Below are 17,995 nucleotides of genomic sequence, written 5' to 3' on the forward strand. Positions count from 1 at the left end.
GCGTGATGGCGATGGACCCACGTACGGACCAACCGAGTGGTAGTGGGATGTGATACGATGGGGAGTGCCTGACTTCTCTTTTGAGTACCTATGAGAAGATGATGTTTAATTTTGTTTGTGTGAAAGTTGTTGAAATGCAGCGTGCATTTCAAGATGGGGAGAATGTTACTTGTTGTCAGCGACTCAGCCCCTGTTGTTTATTGTTAGATGTAAGCGCGCCCGCTATTCTGGCCGCCGCTCGTGACGTCACTCACTGACCGGGCGGTCAGGCGGCCCGGGCGGTGTGTGCCGGCCGGCCGATAGCCCGGGGCGCGGCCCAGCCGACCTCGGAGGCGGCCGCGCCGGACGGAGCCCAGTCGCGCTCGGAACGCCACCCCGTAGGTACGGCCTAGATTGCCGACCCTTGCACACGGGCTCTGACGGGACGACGCGTCTCTGGTGACGGGTGGGTTCGGACTCGCTGCCGACTCAGTGCACCCCGACACCACACCAGACGGAGTCATCCGCGGGTGACTCCATTGCACTCTGGTGTCCGTCCGAATTAACTTGTCCCCCACAAACTTATAACTCTGGGCATATCGAACATATCTGGGCATATCGATCTTGATTATTGGGCATTATAGTTCCTCGTTGTGCATTGTTAATTTTTGGCACCGTATATCTTGTTCTTCTCTACCGTTGTGCTCACGGTGAATACAATTAACTCGTGTCATATTGCATCTGGGAGAGGGCCTCGACCGGCCTAGCGGCCGTCATACCATATATATTATCTAACGTAATTCGGCCAACGTTTTTTTCAGACACAGTAGGTACACATACAGTCCACTTACCAGCCAGAATATCTCAACAGTTGGGATTACCCCCCGTACCCACCGCATTTGAATTTAACCCGGCCGGGTTAAATTCAAATGGCCATTTACCTGAATCAAGTAGCGAGCTGCGGGCCGTCACGACAACTGATCTGATAACTGTACTTGCAGCCTAGAACCCATCGAGATCAAAGAGTCTGGTCGTTGTCATGACAACCATCTCGATTCTGGCCATCTTACCTCAGTCTCTGAGCTGTCTTTCCTCAAACGATACGCGATAAAACCACACACCACCATCCGTCCCAACTACCCGCACCACTCCTCGCCCTGTCACGTCACGACTGACTGCCCTCGGGGAGTCCCGGTGCTGCGAGCGACACCTGCACTGCCCCTCCCCTCCTGCCACCCCTCCGCTCCGCCCCGCCCCCTGAGGGCGATCACCGCTGAATCGACCGCGCCTGCGGTAGCCATGGTAGCGAGCGGGCAGGGCAAGCACTGTGTGCACTCGCGAGACTGAGGTTGCAGCTGGAGTATGGATTACAAAGCCTTGGGTAGTGGGGCAAAATAAATAGCCTACATGGGGGAAGATGTAACTATAGTCGTGGATGTAGGAGAAGATGGAGTTTACCGTCTCGAAACTTTAACCGTCGTGTAAACATTACCCCCAACCGACAGCCAGCGACATGACTCCCGATACATTACATCCAAGCAATCAAAGCCTAGTTAGATGTGTTGATCTTCACAAAACAGCCCCACTGACGCGCTCCGTAAACATATAATACAAGCCACGATCGTAACGGAGCAGACATCCGTTAGACACAATGTTCAGCATTACCGATACACAGGCGGATCCAAGGGGGAGGCATGTGGGGCAAATGCCCCAGCATCCGTGATCATGTATGTCAAATACATGAGGATTGAGCCACCAAATAACAATTCGGCATCGGTTTATCATCGGTAGGTAGGTATACCAAAAAGTTGTCTGATTGACATCTCTGGTTCAGAGGCGGATCCATGTCAGAGTTTTTTTTTTTTGGGGGGGGGGGCAAACCATAACAATTTATCGATTCTTTCCATGCCTCGTCCATAGGCGTAATGTAAAAATTATGCCGTTTGGGAGGGGCAAATGCCCATTTTGCCCCTCCCCTGCAGATCCGCCACTGCTCTGGTTAGCTATTGTGTAAAGGTTGTCGCAAAAGAAACGTTTGATTTTAAGGCCTCTGCCATCTATGGCGCTAATTCAGTTGATCTGCACTGTGCAGTCAGATAGGCATACACATTGCGGAAAGCGTTTGAAAAGATCTATATTTTTAGGGTGGAGTATACCTAATCCAAAACTGAGGTTATTATTAATTGAAGTTGAAGTTCTTATTTAACATCGGTAAATTTGGCCTTCGATGAACACTTGTGACTTCGATTTTCGAACACGATCTGTTATACGAGGATGTCGCTATACGAGCTACGCTCGTAAGCTCGTCCAGTCCAGTAGCCGAGCTTAAGATGTTCAAATTACGTCGGTAGGGCATGAAAATCCGAAAACCCAGTGATTCACGAGTTAACCCGCGCCCCGTCGGGGTCTGCCGAGCAACGCGCCCTGCTGGGGGGGGGGGGGGCAATTTGGACCCCTCTCCCCAGCAGATCTCGAGAACCACGCAACATAGCGACAAGCGGCAAACGGTGTTTGATAGCCCCAACAGGGAACTACCTTGCGACCCAATTTCATTGACCTAGGTCAAATCGATGACGTCACAGGTCAGGTCAAATGTCGAATTATCACCGTTTACATGGGCATTTCAAGAAATGCGTTGTAAAATCGAGTTAAATGTATTTCATTGAAAATTGTCGATGGGGAAATGTTCGTCAAACACATATTTTGACCAGGTCAGGTCACAGAGGTCAGGTTGCTGAGGGTCACACAATATGAAAATATCATGTGATGCATGTTTTATGGTCCATTTTATATGCTAAATGCGATTATGTCGTCAGGCAGCCCTTGGGTTCAGTTTAAATTATGTTCTGGTGAAGGTCAGGTCAAGGTCAGGTCAAATTAGGTGAAATTTGAAAGTTGATATTTTGCATAAAATGGGTAACAATTCGATGCAGCTCGTCACGGGGAGTTCAATGGTGGTCTTTGTTTTGCGCTACGTGGTCTAAAAGTGCTAAAATTGAGCTAATTAAACAATTTGACGTCATCAATTTTGAAGTTTTTTTCGCTATAACTTGGCCAAAAAAGGAGGTATCGATCTAAAATTTGGTATGTATATAGAGGAGCGCAGGGACTATCACATATATTCCGTTTTTCGAAATTCCGATAATTATTGTTTTTTTTTGCGTTTTTAAAAGAACATCAATTTTTTGAATTTGTGAGGGCCGAAATCCCAACATTTTGAAAAGCTGAGATAGCAGTTTGGTAGCGCCGCCTTTTGTCTGCATGACCATATAAAAAAAAACTTTGAAATTGCTTGGTAACTGTAGCTTTTGTGAGCGTTTCAAGATTTGATGTTTTTTGCTCATTTTTGCTCGAACATGACTTCAGTTTGGCCTTAATAACTCCTGACCTAAGGTGACCTAAGACTTGAAATTTTGTGTGAAGGTGTCAAATAGATACCCGAGAAGGTACTGAAAATTTGGCGGTGCTGCGCGTTTTCTTGCTATTTAGGAAAAACCACAGGGGGGGGGGCAAATTGCCCCCCCCCCCCCAGCGGGGCGAGGGTTAATATGTAGATACAAAGCGAGCGGACCAGCGACCACCCACCCACAGCGTCCACGTGGCGAGTTGTAGCCTTCCTCACAAACACCCATGGGCGTAGGAACCTCACGAAAAGTGGGGGGGGGCCAGCTAAACTTCAATGTCTCTTTGTGGGAGCCCCAATACCCCTATGAAGAAATTCTTTGCAGTTTTGTGCTCATCTCACCTTGCTGAACCATTTCCTGCTCTTAGTTTTGTAATTAAATCAAAAATGAAGATTTTTCTTTAAAAAATGGCTGAAAAGTGGGGGGGCCATGGCCCCCCCGGCCCCCCCCTGTTCCTACGCCTATGCAAACACCAAACCACGCTACCCCTACATTGATTTTTGTACCTGACAGACCAAGTGCGCAGCTTTCCAATGGAAAGTTTCCAAGCTGCCCGACAGCGAGTTTGCATGGACGCTATTGGAGGCAACGTGCACTGAAAGTGCCGTCTATAACCTGAGCGGATGGGGGACTGCAAGTTGGGACTACCCGGCTCCACGCTACCAAGTATAATCAATAGGGGTTTACCGTCAGAGACGGTCGTAACAAGTTCAAGGTTACTGACAATATTCGCCCACGCCCATTGACAATTTATTTCCTTCATTGAACGTCTATTCAGCTCACTTGAGTCAGAACCACGGATATGCTATGAACCCCGCGCCCGGTTTGTCGTGATTAAAGCAGAAGTTATCGTTTAGGTCGATCGTAGGTAACACTTTTTCTACCGTGGCTTGTGGAACATCTCAGCATAAGCATGAGTTGTCGTCAAGGTCGATTGTAGGATTTTTCTACCGCGGCTTGTGGAACATCTCGGCATAAACAGAAGTTGTCGTTTAGGTCGATCGTAACATTTTTCTACCGTGGCTTGTGGAACATCTCAGCATCAGCTCATATACCTATGCATTATACATGTATGTAGGTAAGCATAGCCAGGTCATCAATTTAACTCCTAAGCATAAAATGCAACTGCACATTTAGCTATAAATAAATAAGCTTAACTGCTTAAGGGCTGGTAAAATGGTTTGAAAGGGAACATACAAGACGAAAATCATATACACGAAAGACCGACTTAATGACATCATGTTTATGTATGCATGGCCGTTCTCCACATTACATGCATTACATACGTACATACATAGTCCCGTCCCCATGGTTCATTTCACAAAAGTCAATTCGGAGTTTGGGCTCGGAATTCTTTCAATATCTTATTCAGTGGGCATGCAACCACATCAGAATGTTAGTGGATCGGCTTTATCAGTGACCAGTTTTTCAATGGCCATTCAACAAACACGAGTCACGCGAGTAATAGTTCCTATCTTTTGCAATTTCTGTCGTGGGTTTCGCGACATGGGTTCAACGATTCCATGAAAACTATCAATACGCAAACAATAAACCTGCCAAATATCGAAAGCAACTTATCGAAATCGTAAAATAGTGATGCATAATTTGAAATGCCTATGCATTTCGCACCAATGTAACGAAATTCTTTATCAGCAAAATTACAAAAAGCCGATCCAAAGGCTAGGGGAAGTTGGGGCAATGCCGGAGTTGGGGCAAAGCCGAAATTCGAGATATTTCGAAAACCGTAAGACATGGATGCCACCTGTCAGTGATGCTCTGAAGCTTAAGTGACTACAATTATCGCATGTTTGTTACGAGTCGTCATTCGGAATACTTCGACTGTGAGGGCGCCAAGAGTGTTTTCAAGGTACGTTTCCCTTGTACTACATGCGCCTTTGAAGCTGCATTTCTTACTCATTATGCTACCGTTTGTCTGGCCAATTCGGTCAAATCTTTAGCATGTCTTTGCATAAGTGTGCTGCCTATTTGAAATTTATACAGCACGTTGAAAAGTTATGGGCCTGCAAATGAAAGTATGGCAGGCTGGGGTAATGCCGAAAACGTGCGATTACGCACGTGTTAAAAGCACGCTACGTGGACTTTACTGCTGTAGAATAGCAACGCGTATTTTTAGTCACACAAATTACACTTTCAACCGACACAACGGCCTGTTACCTATAAGGAATGATTTACCTGGCATGTTCTTATTATATCACACAATTATAACTTCCAGTGTGCACCGCCTCCTCAAGCTCTTAAAACGCGTGTCAGCTTTGATCAATTCTGGATAAAGTTTGAGATAAAATGGCAAAACATCAATGTCGGCATTCCCCGTAGATCATTTCTCCCATTTTCGGCTTTCCCCGCAGTCCGGGGCAACGCCGAAAAAGTCACTTCTTTGATATTTTTAGTTTGTGCGCTTAACGGTATGCGAATTCATCAAATGCGCCTAGTATGTTTGAAAGGCAAAAGACTGGCCTCTCGAATGACGCCAACAAGAATAGCTTATGTTGTCTACCTTGCGTGCTACGGGCGTCAGAAAAAAAGTCTTCGGCGTTCCCCCAACTTCCCCTATGTAAGCCGTAAACTGATCGACCTTGTCTGTGCCGGGTCTGCATATCAGTATTCCGCACCTCAAATGTTTAGTAATTCCATTTTTCGATTTCGATAGGTATTTGGCTTCTCCAATATTTTGGTTTTAATATTTTGCTATTTCGGTGTTTGCAATTTGCATATTTCACTACTTTGATACAGATATGCTGCCATTATGGACATGGTATTTGCGCTCGATATTGTGCCACTCGATATTTTCCGTTGCTATCATTGTGCGGAACCGTTTAACGCCCCCGTCCCCCACTGCAGGTAGCGAAGGTGCACGTAATTTTGATCGCCCTTCAAGTTATGATGTATCATGTGGCTCGGCGACTTATAAAATCGTTTTCATGCTTCTAAAATTATCAACACTCGCAAGCTTGGTACTCATCACAACTGCGAGTCAAATGTTTGCTATTTACTCTGTTCTGTCGTCCTGGTAGCCTGTGTTATTGGCGCATACCATTGCACTCAGTCACACACTTTGATCGACCCTGTCACTCAATCGATGCCCTCGATTCATGTCAATGTCGTCACATTGTCAGTGTGGACATCTGACACCGTGCGGTCGTCGGAGTCAGGTGGCTCTTCTGGACCGAGCCTGACGTGACGCAGTGACGCTAGCCAATCACCCGTGACAGCTCAGCGAAAGTGACTCGTGGCGTGTGACAGGCTCACGCTCGAGTGCCCGCGGCTGTCCGGCGGGAAGAGGGGGGGGGAGGGTAGCGGTGTCCGGTGTCTGTGCCGGGTTCTAGCGCCGGCGGCGGTGGCGACTCCCTCGCCCGGCCAGCCCGGCCAGCTGACTGATCCAGTTCAGCAGTGACCGGCGTGCCACTCTGTCTAGTATCGAGTCGGTGCCGTGACCGGGGGAGGTGCTCGTGAGCCGTGAGCCGACACACCGTGACTGTCGCGCCGCGCTGACGGCCGCCGTCAGTCGCCGGGGATATGGGCAACACAGTGGCTGTCGGCAGCGTCTTCTGCTCGGACAAACACAGGTAAGGCGGGCTCTGTCGGCAAGGGGCGACAGAAGGTGGGGGCGTGTGTGGGGGTGGGGGTGGGAGCGGAATGGGGAAGGGGTTTCGTGACATGTGTGTCCTCAGGCCTGGAGCACGTGTCAATTCAAGGACGTGCCTTGGGGAAAAGTTCACTGCTTTATGTGTTATCCTCCCTTCGTAAAAAATAGTTACTAGGCTATCGTTTTATTTTGATTTAACAGTCTTCTCTTGGGATTACATTATTGCGTTATGCATTTTGCCTTTTAAGTTCAATTGTGTTATCTAAGTAGTGAAACTTCAATATTTTCTTTTGGGGTTAAATGCAATGTTTAAATGTGCGCTTCACCAGTCCAGAAACTACAACATTGTGTGTTGGAGACAAGCTGTTTGTGATAATTCAGCGTCTGAAACTGAACCTAACTTATTTTAAATGTTGGCCATTTTAGCCCGGAAAATGAATCAATTAAGATTGAGTTTATTGGATGTTTATTGGAGAAACGTCTATTGTGCGTCAGGCTGTCACAGAGTTATACGATACGGCGCTCTAGGCTGCTACGCTATTCTTGCACTCAAAGGTAAATTGAGCTTGACGACTGGCGTTCGCTTTAGTTGCACCACCTTTCTTGCTTTCGTATAATTGTTGCAGTGATGTCTTAGTGAGTAGTGACACTTATCAGCCGTGTTATCGCATGAATTATCCAGCCCCACATTATCGACATGAAGCCGTCTATTTCTTAAACGTTTTAAATGGTTGCGTGTTATCACTTCAGAGGTTCGCTGGTGATCCGTGACTGGGTAGGCTCTGCTAAAGAGAGCGGATCATCACCAACACCTGCGAGCCCTTTGTTGGCAGCGGGATTTCAGTCCCTCACACGGGATTATCAGTGACTTTCAAAGCTGGCTGGAGTCATTACCGCACATTGTCATCATTATTGCCGGCACGCGAACCTATTGATCAAAAGGCTTATATCGTGATATTGGCCGAACGATCTTGGAACGGATCCATTGGGCCTGTTACGAGTATGTATGTACAAAGGCGTTTAACAAGAGTCAATAGGCTGCTTTGCGTCCGCGTTATTCCCGTGATTGACCTTTATCTGGTCCATATGGATAGGACGTCCCCGTATCAGCATGGGTGGAGAACCTGCCCCGGCCACCCCGGCCGTGGCCGGGGTAACTTTCAGCCTACCCCGGCGCGGCCGGGGTAACTTTTTCCACTATTGTAAATCCTAAAACCTGTCGCCATACGAGAAAAGAAAACTGTCGTTCTTCGGATGCTGACGGCCATAGGCGCAATATTGCCAATCAGGTAGGCATTTCCTTAACTTACCAATCTCCAACCCTAGGACCCGTGTGTGGTCGCTAATGCCAAGATTGCTCTCAAACCGTGTTCAGTTTCGAAAATTTGGCGCGCGCCTTCGGCGCAATTTTTCAGACCCACTGCTTGACCTCCCTGCCTTCGACTGGCCTGCCACCAATCGCAACCATACCGTCACTAGGGCGTAGCCGTCAGGATGCTCATAAACACCGAGCGTCCGTCACGCTTCGAGCTCGGACTTTTGTAACCGGGATACGTGGGCAGTACCGGGCACCCATTTAAGTGTTTTGGTTCCAACGTTCAATTGTCTCTGTAAAGCTCGTACGACGAGAGCTGTCATTTTTTGTAGCTATTTTGAGCTGAAAAGAAGAACAATAAAAAGCTGAAAACGCAACATTTAATCATAATGGCTTATGATATGGTTTGGATGTGGTGCGAAATTGCATAAGTCTAAGTAAAAAAAAAAAAAAATCACTCAAAAGAAAATCGCCTTTTCACTCATCGCCAACAATGTTATGAATGATACAATGTCGGATACAACGCTCGTCCTTGAACAAACACAACGTCCATCATTCCATTCCCATGGGTCAGAATAGGGGTTTGTTTATGATGACCGTTGACAATAACGTGAGCAATGAGCATATATCGTCTTTCCGACTATCGGTCGCCGGTCGGGGTAACTTTTTCAAACATTATCCACCCATGCGTATCAGTCTTCCATGTAGCTGCATAGTTTTCCTGTCTCCACTCTCCATTTTAAGTTACTTTATTCGCATCTTATAGCGTTGAACTTGGCATTCATTAACTGCTGAGTATAAAATGACGTTTGTCGCTATACAAAAGACGTTCACGCCATCGGACTGCTCGGAACATGGCTCTGATCGTATCTCGATTCCCCGGGTGCATTGTTCCATCATCGTAAATGATCCCTATGATGTTGTTTCGGGTTTCGGCTGTGTTATCATCCCTCAATAACCCATGAGCGATGATTGCCTTCAATTAACCGCGGTCTAATGGAAGACCTACTCTGTCGGACGGCTCTGTTCGGTAGCAGCGTCTGCGTTATTAACACGGCCCGGATCGAGGGCCTCGGCGGAGTTCGACGTCGATATCGACGACCGTCGCAACCGACGCGGTGCCACGGACCATCGGATCGCGCCAGTCTCTGGGCGGGTTCTGCGGTCCGAGGAGCAGAACCAGCCGAGTGTAAAGTCAGCTTCTTCAGCTGATGAGAACCAACAAACAGCGTGCTACGCAAGAGAGTGTCGGGGACAAGGCCGAGTGCGTGCTTTCGGATCGTCGCTGAGGCGCGCGGTGCGCCCTCGGATCCCGGCGAGGCGGTGTGCTGGTGAAACTGGGCCGAGTTCGCGCTCCGCTGCGCCCCGCTTCGGCTCACTGCTGGAAACGGCACGACGAGCGCCGGTCTCTGACGACTGCACGGAGTGTTCCGAACAGCAGGGGGACCACTCTGAGCTCGTGATAAGCTCCAGTGACTGGCCGGACCATGTGCTAAGTGAAGGCCCTGTGCCTGGAGCCTCAGGGGCGGCCAGAGGGGGTGACTGCGCCGTTCTGAGGCCGGACAGGTGGACATCGAAGGCCGGCGCCTCGGCAACAGGTGACCGGACGACTGCGGCCACAAACCGAGCTAATAATTTGACGCCGGCCTGCGGTTGACTGACGAAACGCCTCCACCTAACCACGGCTGACAATGCTTGAGGATGTGAACTAAACAGTAGTTTCACTGAATATGAGGCTGAATTATTTTCTCAGTACTCCTGCGATTTGACTGAGCAAACCTGTCAGGAGCAACACAACTGGATTCGTGTTATGAGGTTATCGGTGGAGCCAACAAATAACCAAATGCACTTACTTTTATTGACGTTTCGGTTTCAAACAACCTTCGTCAGAATAGAATTACAAGTTAAAATATAAATATACGTCTCAAATGCACATATCTTAAACTTGTCAGTATGTTCTATTCTGACGAATGTTGTTTGAAACCGAAACGTCAATAAAAGTAAGTGCATTTAGTTATTTGTTGGCTCCACCGATAACCTCATAACACAAATATGTCCCTAAATAATCAACAACTGGATTCCTTAGCGAAACAAAATTGCCTGAACCGTACCAGTGACAAAGACAGGTTCAGTATAGGATCAAGAACAGAATTAGACCAGAATTGGACCAGGATTGGACCGAGACCGGAACTGAACAGGCTCCGGACCAGAATCGGACCAGGACCAGGACCAGAAGCGGACCAAACATGTACCGACGGTATCTGTCGGAGACCGGGTCGGCCAGGTGAGCCACGTCCCGGTCGAACATCCTACACAATTCAGTTTATTGGGGTTAGGAGGCGTAAATACTAAATATAACTGAAGCTTATTGTTGATCACTGTTCAATGGTGTCGTGGACTCGTGGTTATATCTAACCAGCGGCAATAATATATTATGGTCGGTTTGAGTCTTGAAGTTTGCACTAACACTCTACCATACATAAATGTCCCTGTTTAGTGTGTTTACCGACGCAGATTTGATTGGCTCCAGCTTGAATTGGTACTTACCTCACCATACATTAACTGGACCAATTTTAGAATAATCGAGACCAACACCAAAATGCATTAATTTCATGTCTTTTTTATATGCCATCAGCATTTGCATCGCACCGTGGCGACCGGCTGAAATCGCTCACGGATGTTTGATTATTTCGTAATTCAGCAATCAACAGCAATAGCAACGTCATCGAGCTCGATAATTGAATTGCGCTCGCTCTGGAAACAAATGTAGGTTAACAATGCCACATGTGTCGCTAAATGTGACTCGTCATTGCCTTGCTCAATCACTAATTAGTTCATGTTTTTGCTGCCTCAAGACTGTGACAATTATCCTATCCTTCTTATCCTTTGTACCTGAGTCATTTTCGCTATAAATCGTTGATTCATGCAGACAATTATCTTTGAAGGTCGTTTTAGTACGTGATGAATCAGAAGTTTCGGTAAGTGCCACAGAGGTCGTTTGAACCGTTAGGTAGACTGTGTCTGTCCTGACGTGTTGCCATATATGTTTGATTCTCATATCACATATGATGTTTCGGGGTCGCCATCGGATAGAGTAACGACAAATGTAGGTATCCGCCAAGTAAGCGTCGCAAGGCGCTGCCAACAACGGTAAATGCGTATCACCATTCACTACTTTCAAACTTGTTGCATTATTATTCGTGATGTTGATGGGATATGCATATAAAAGAAAAGCCGCAATCTACATGTAGTGTTCCGGAAACAGTGCATTGTTTGCGGGATGGATGCGCCGAACGGTGGCAGAATGACTTGACGGGTAGGAGGGAAATTCGCTTCTAAAACTTCTGTATAGTCGACTCTTTCTTGTGCTGAAGTGATTACCTAATCTAATGTTGCCACTTGCCTTTTTCGTAAAAGTATAAGAGTGCTGCATGTCTATTAGGACCTAATGAGCATCACAAACGAGACATTCATTCCTGGTAGATGGTGAATGACAGATGATGATGGTAGCATTGGCGCTATTTTATTCTGTGGAATATCACTCGAACTTCCTTGAAATGTTCTGCTTTTGACAAAGGGCAAAAAATCGCACATTCACCATTCGAAGCCCGTTGGGATAAGAAATGTTTCGGGTTTAGGGAAATTGCCTACGTTCGTTGTTCCAGATCGTTTACCTTCTTCACCCTCAAAGAACTTCAAACTAACGTCACCTTTACCGTCAGCCTTGATGGTACTGCAAGTTTCGGGATTTATAGCTGACATTATCGATGCAGGTAATTTGCCACACGATTGAAGTTAAGGATGATAAATGCTTCGTTGCTTTAGGTATGCTTAGGCCTTAGCAGAAGCCCAAAGCCTTGAAACATGTTATTTTTTTTCCAGAAAGTAACGCTTATTGTTTTGTTGTGTATGTTTTAGGGACGATACTATACATCTCGTGCGATATAATGTGGATAAATGTCGGAAACCCGGCACCGTTTCCCAGCCTAACTGGCCTCTTTCGACATTATGGGGTCCGGGGATCATAGCATTGACTGCCTTTTGACATATATTTTGCCCCAAAGTCACACTTAACTTTGATCCAGGTCCTTTTGTCCAGTGGCGGATCCAGGGGGGGGGGGCTGCGGGGGCTGGCAGCCCCCACCCAAGGAAAACTGGCGCCAGTGCGCCGAAGGCGCAGTGGCGCCAATTTTCAATTCGCAACTCATCGGAGTGCCGCATACTAGGACTAGGATGCAAAAATCAGTCGAATAACGTCGTTTCAGTACGCTCCGCACCGATATTTCCAATCGTGTGGTGTCACTGTACATACTGATCCTGGGCGCCTCTTGTCAGGGCCACTGGGCGCCAATATTTCAGCGCCAATACGATGCGACTATGGCGCCCATCCGGGGCGTGGCGCCCAATTATGACCTGCAGCCCCTCCCCAGTGAAAATCCTGGATCCGCCACTGCTTTTGTCACTAAATTTGCACAGGGGCGAAATACCATTTATACCCTGCAACATTGTTGTTTCTCAGTGCGTTACATTCCGATCGCCAGGATGTCCTATTTGTCATCTCCACTGACTGGGAGCGCCATTGAAGTGTCTGGCCGGCCCGCGAGGGATAGCCTTATAACTGACCGAGGCCGAATGCTGTAGTGGACACTGACGACACTCTGCAGTGCCCAGTGACCACTGACCACCCCACCGCGCCGGCGACCGTCTCTGCAGTCTGCCGCTGCGGCGCACCACTGATGCGCCGGTCGCTTGTCGGTGGCTCTGTAATGGTCCGAAAGACCTTGCTTCAAACAAAATAAGCAAACAAAGAGAAATGAACACTGGTATGTAGCCTGTAGGTAGACGTCTTGCGTTAGAAGCGTTAGAAGTGAATATCAGCTCTGCTCCCTTGATAGCTCATAGCGACATCTGTCTTCCAGCCAGTCTCCCAGAAACCACTACTTCCTTGCTCGCCTCATAGGTGGCAGAGCGTCCTCACGATCCGTCCCTCCCCTGCCCATTCGCTGTGAAGCGTAAACTCGCGCGTCCGTCGCGTCCACGTCGCGATGTCGGTCCCCCAGCCTGTCTTTCGTGTGACCCCTGTGGCGTACCATGCCGGTGAGCCGGCGGGAGACGTTCTTGGCCGGTTTGGTGGTGGGACTCTCCGTGGCACTGTATTCGGCATGGAACCCGCCCCCAGCTGGACAGAGGTGAGGCGCCGGCGGCGTTCAAGGTCACGCGTCGCGTGGGTGCTGCCGGCAGCGTGAGGGGAGGGGAAGGTGAGGGGTCAGCGATTGAGTGCGGCTGGCCTGATACCGTTGATACATCAGATTGTTGGATGAAGCCGTGGGGATTTGAATTTGGATGCGAGGTGGGACGTAACGCTGGGCTTGGTCACGTTTCCCATGCGAACAGTTCGCGAGCGTTCATGAACTGTTCGCCAACATGATGGGTGGAACTGGATACAGTGGCGGATCCAGCTCAGTTTTTTTTTTGGGGGGGGGGGGGGGCAAACCATAACAATTTATCGATTCTTTCCATGCCTCGTCCATAGGCGTAATGTTAAGCCGTTTGGGAGGGGCAAATGCCCATTTTGCCCCCCCCCCCTGGATCCGCCACTGGGTGGATGAAACCCCTCCCTAGCCGTTTGGCGTTTTGTTCCTAATCTTGCGGAAAAAGCGAGCGTGTGCGTCGTTACAACCGATTTTGCTTATGTCTTATGCCAGCTGCTCACCCCTGAGATCAGGTCACAGGTCAAGTGTCCCAAAGTAGGTGTTTGGTTTTTGGTAAATAACTTCGCCACACACGGTGGATGAGCCGCGATTGTTGCACCATCGTACTCTTCGTGGCCAGGCGCGTCGAACGATATGATTTTTATTTGGGCTAGGTCGTTGACCTCGGGTCAAGGCCAGGCCAAAGCCACTCGGGTCACATTGTTGTTTGGAGGATGTCATGCTGCATATCATTCGATGCCTTGATGGCATTTCTTTCTGAGTCAATTGATGACTCAGCCGATTCGCTTGCTCAATTTGATCGGGAGTTATCAGCGGAAAACTCCGATTGCACCAAACAACCTTAGCACAATTTAAGCTTCAGCGTTGCAAAAATCGTCATCAATTACGATTCCATGTGCTTGAGATATGATTGGTGCGTTTTCACCTATAAAGCGTGCCTGCAACCGTGTGTGTCACTATTCTATTTGAGATTAATAACGCGAAAGATATAAGAAATAATGACTTGCTCATGAACGCTCATGAACGTTCACGAACTGTTCGTGAGCTGAGAATTGTTCGTGAACATGTGACCTTGAATGAAGGAATTCGTAAGCTATCAAATAAACAAACAACCAAATGTTCACGAACTGCTCACGGACAAATATACAAGCACCCAACCCTGTTGTAATTATAAATTTATCGCGCCCCGCTGCAGGCTCCTGCACTCTCATTTTCTATGCCCAAGGTATAGGTATAGATATACCTATGCCATTACTTGCCTTCGGCTGCGTCTTCGTCAAAACAGCCCAGATTCGGGGCGCCTGGGATCCACTGAAACTCGAACGTTAGGTAGACAGCCCTTGGGATGGGGGAACGTAGCCCATTCGGCGTCCTCGTCACTGCCGTTTGACTACAGAGGTCATCAAAGGTCACGTTGACGTCTTTCATACGTAGCAGAATTTAGCCCAACAACTGAGCTATTATAGAACGTTGAAACTGGCACCAAACGACTTATTCTCCAATATCAAAGGTTCCATATTTTGTCATTCACGATCATAGCTTATCGATTTTCTGGCAAGCAAAATGTGACATTTATCGGCGCGATGCGTACGTGAAGCATGCCAACATCATTCTCAAAACCCGTCACGTTAAATCTAAAGTAGTGTAGCTAAATCACAAGTTTATCCGTTCGCAAAATTGTTGATGCAGGAGTTTGACTTCTGCGACGCCTTAGGTATGTGGGTTCTCATTATTCCATGTTTGCCGTCTATGCACACCTGGCCATGTGAACGAAGTCTGCCCCAAGCGCCGCAGGCACACGAATATCGAACCTTGGGCTTATCTGATCTCGATATTGCAATATCTGACTAGCCAGTTCAAATGTCTGATCCTCGCAAGATGGGCACGAGGATGTCGTCCATCATAGATGAAATGCCTGGCGACTACACATATCAGTGAGTAAAGTCACCTTTTTCAAATCAAAGCACAGTTCAAAATGTCAGGTAATGAAAACTCAAAACGACTTGCCAGGATTCTGACATTGCAAGGGCGGCAGTCGTTTCCAATTTGTCGTTAAAGACAATCCAACCACTTTCTGTTGTTAGTAACCAGCTGTTGTGTTGTCCGAGTAAACGCAGAGGAAATTCCCCCGCCGAGCCCGACTGGATGGCTGCACCCGTTCCGGATTGCACCACTCCATACTGACTGAGGTGTGCCGTTTTTTACTACCCGCCAGTAAACTGGATAATGAGTGGGAACCTGTCGGGTCTTTACCGTCACCCTGCCCCTGAAGTACCCACTGGGAGTGCCTCTCCGTCAGCTTGCTAGGGTGTGGTCGTGGCTCTCCCTGCCTCGCCCGTCGAGGTCGTGACCCGAGCGGCACTGGGTCACGCCTGTGTGGGGAGCCGGGATGTGTAACTGTAGACCCGCGTATGTGGCTGCCCCTGAGCCGCGCCCTTGGCACGGTGTGTGCCTTGTGCGTGTGCCCTGCTGAGCTGTGGGACTGCCTGGACGGTCAAGGTCACTCCGAGGGCGGGGCTGGGAGCGTGTGTGTGTGGGGGGGGGGAGAGGGAATTCTCTGGGACGGGAGGGATGTCCGCTGGCCACCGGAACTGGTGCGCTACCGCAGAGGAAGGAGATAGTGCAGGACTGAGCCGCCCCTCGGCGGTCCGGGCAGTCGAAGGGCGGCTGTAGGAACAGGGCTCAGCACTAGATCCTGTGTGGTGTAGAACGCCAGAACGTCACTGCTTTAGCCATATAAATCTATCCTCTCGGGCCAACTGGTCGATAACTACTTGACTAAGTTGTGCGAATGCTGGGTTTTGGTTACCGGTCCGTAACCCCATCACCCTATAGCCTCATAGCCTGGTTATCAAGGTTACTGTGTTGTCTTTTATGCATTTCTTGGTTTAGAAGGCTAAATTAAAAAATATAAACTTTACCCATCACAATACAATACAATACAATACAATACAATACAATACAATACAATACAATACAATACAATACAATACAATACAATACAATGCAATATCAAGCTGAGATTTGGTGAGCCACTTTGCTTACACAAGCTCCGGCTGATTGACCTTTCTTGATCTCTGAAGGTCAAAGTGCATGGGGCTTCATTTTAATTGATGGAGCCTCAGCTTTCACATCTATTTTTTTTTTTGTAGTCAAGATGTTGTCAAGACGTTTCGCCGCTCTGTGTCTCGAATCTTGCTGAATCGCTACTGCTTTTGGGATAAACTTACGATCTTTTGTCACGTAATCCCGCACGGGCGGCCAGCACCGGTGGGACGGTGGCGCCACCGTCGTCAGGTGGGACCACCATCGGCCCACCGGGGGTGATGTCATCAGTGTGGTGACGTCATCCACGGCGGGGGCGGGGCCTGGGTCGTCGGTTTCGACGCGGGCGCCGTCGGAGGCGGGTCGGGGTAGTCGGTGTAAGAGGAGGGAGGACGGAAGGTCGGCTGAAGGTGGCCCAGAGTACCAGTGACGTGTGTCAGGCCTGTGGGTATACGTGAGAAGGTATGTCATACCCGTAATGCGTCAAGGTGTCTAAGCATTGTACTGTTTCATTATCCTGGTGTGAGGCAGATCTGTTGTTGGTGTACTATGCTCGGCGTCTGTGATAGTCTACTAAACTGCTGAGTCATTCATAGTGCGAGTTTTTCTCGAGACGTTGTTGGCACTGGATCCGAATCGCGGCCGACAGTGGTTGGATGGCGCGGCTGCGATGGCATCGGTACATGCCCTCTACTTGTGGCACTGGGCGAGTTCATTTACATAAAGGCCGGCAGTTAGTGCTAGTCGTGCCGTAGTTCATACTTTTGGGTGTTATAACGGCCTGTTTTGGACTCTTACCGTATTGGTGCATAAAACATCACTGGGTCACTCAGCTGCATCTGTTAAGAACAAACGAAGCACATTTGACATTTCAATGCATTGACAAAAAGGCGAAGAATATCGATCAAAGTTACTTTTTAACTATTAAAATGAATACGTTACACTCCGAAGTAGGTAACAGTGCTCGGGCATGTAGTGCATCCGCTGTTTTATCAGGTGCACTTTGGGATTTCACCTGCGTTTCCCCCTATCGGCTTACCTTCTTGATACACCTTTATGGGAAGTTGCACCGCAGTGATTCATCGGCATACATAGTTGACTTCGGTGACCATTGTTTCTATACTTCATGCTACAAACCACAGCTGTCAGCGGTTCGGCGTCGAACCTTCTCTAGTCAGCCTCCTTCTTGCGATTGGTTGACCTCCTCGCTTGCTGTTCGGGCCGGTATTTTGACCAGCAAACATTGCTCCGGTCGATATCTTTGATCGTTACCGGTATGTGATTTGTGGTATATGGATAAAACGCTCCCGCAACCGTCGAACTTACCTACTGGCTACTTCCCTTCTGAATTCGGAGTAGCGGTTACCATTACTCGTTTTTTTTTGTCACCCTCTCCCCCTCCCCGCCCAGCCATTGCTCCCCAAATCCCCTC

The 17,995-nt window shown here is 48.4% G+C and overlaps 1 protein-coding gene across 8 annotated transcripts in view; it reads left to right on the forward strand.

Moving 5' to 3' along the window:
* Positions 1-6,551: 6,551 nt before the first annotated feature.
* Positions 6,552-17,995, forward strand: part of LOC122365629 (NADP-dependent malic enzyme-like) — a 31,769-nt gene continuing 20,325 nt past the window's right edge. For 2 of the 8 annotated variants that reach the window (XM_043337013.1, XM_043337012.1), the window contains exon 1: positions 15,086-15,232. Coding sequence is in view for 5 of the 8 variants with exons in the window: in XM_043337004.1 (XP_043192939.1) it covers positions 13,397-13,494 (98 nt within the window). In the remaining 3 variants the exon portion in view is untranslated. Of the gene's footprint in view, positions 6,971-13,275; positions 13,495-15,085; positions 15,453-16,898; positions 17,026-17,995 lie in introns of those variants that run through there. The other 6 variants (XM_043337008.1, XM_043337004.1, XM_043337006.1 and 3 more) reach the window with 6 other exon arrangements.

The sequence above is a fragment of the Amphibalanus amphitrite genome, unplaced genomic scaffold, assembly GCF_019059575.1.
Source record: "Amphibalanus amphitrite isolate SeventyFive unplaced genomic scaffold, NRLGWU_Aamphi_draft 000752F_arrow, whole genome shotgun sequence".
In the NCBI taxonomy this organism is placed as follows: Eukaryota; Metazoa; Arthropoda; class Thecostraca; order Balanomorpha; family Balanidae; genus Amphibalanus; species Amphibalanus amphitrite.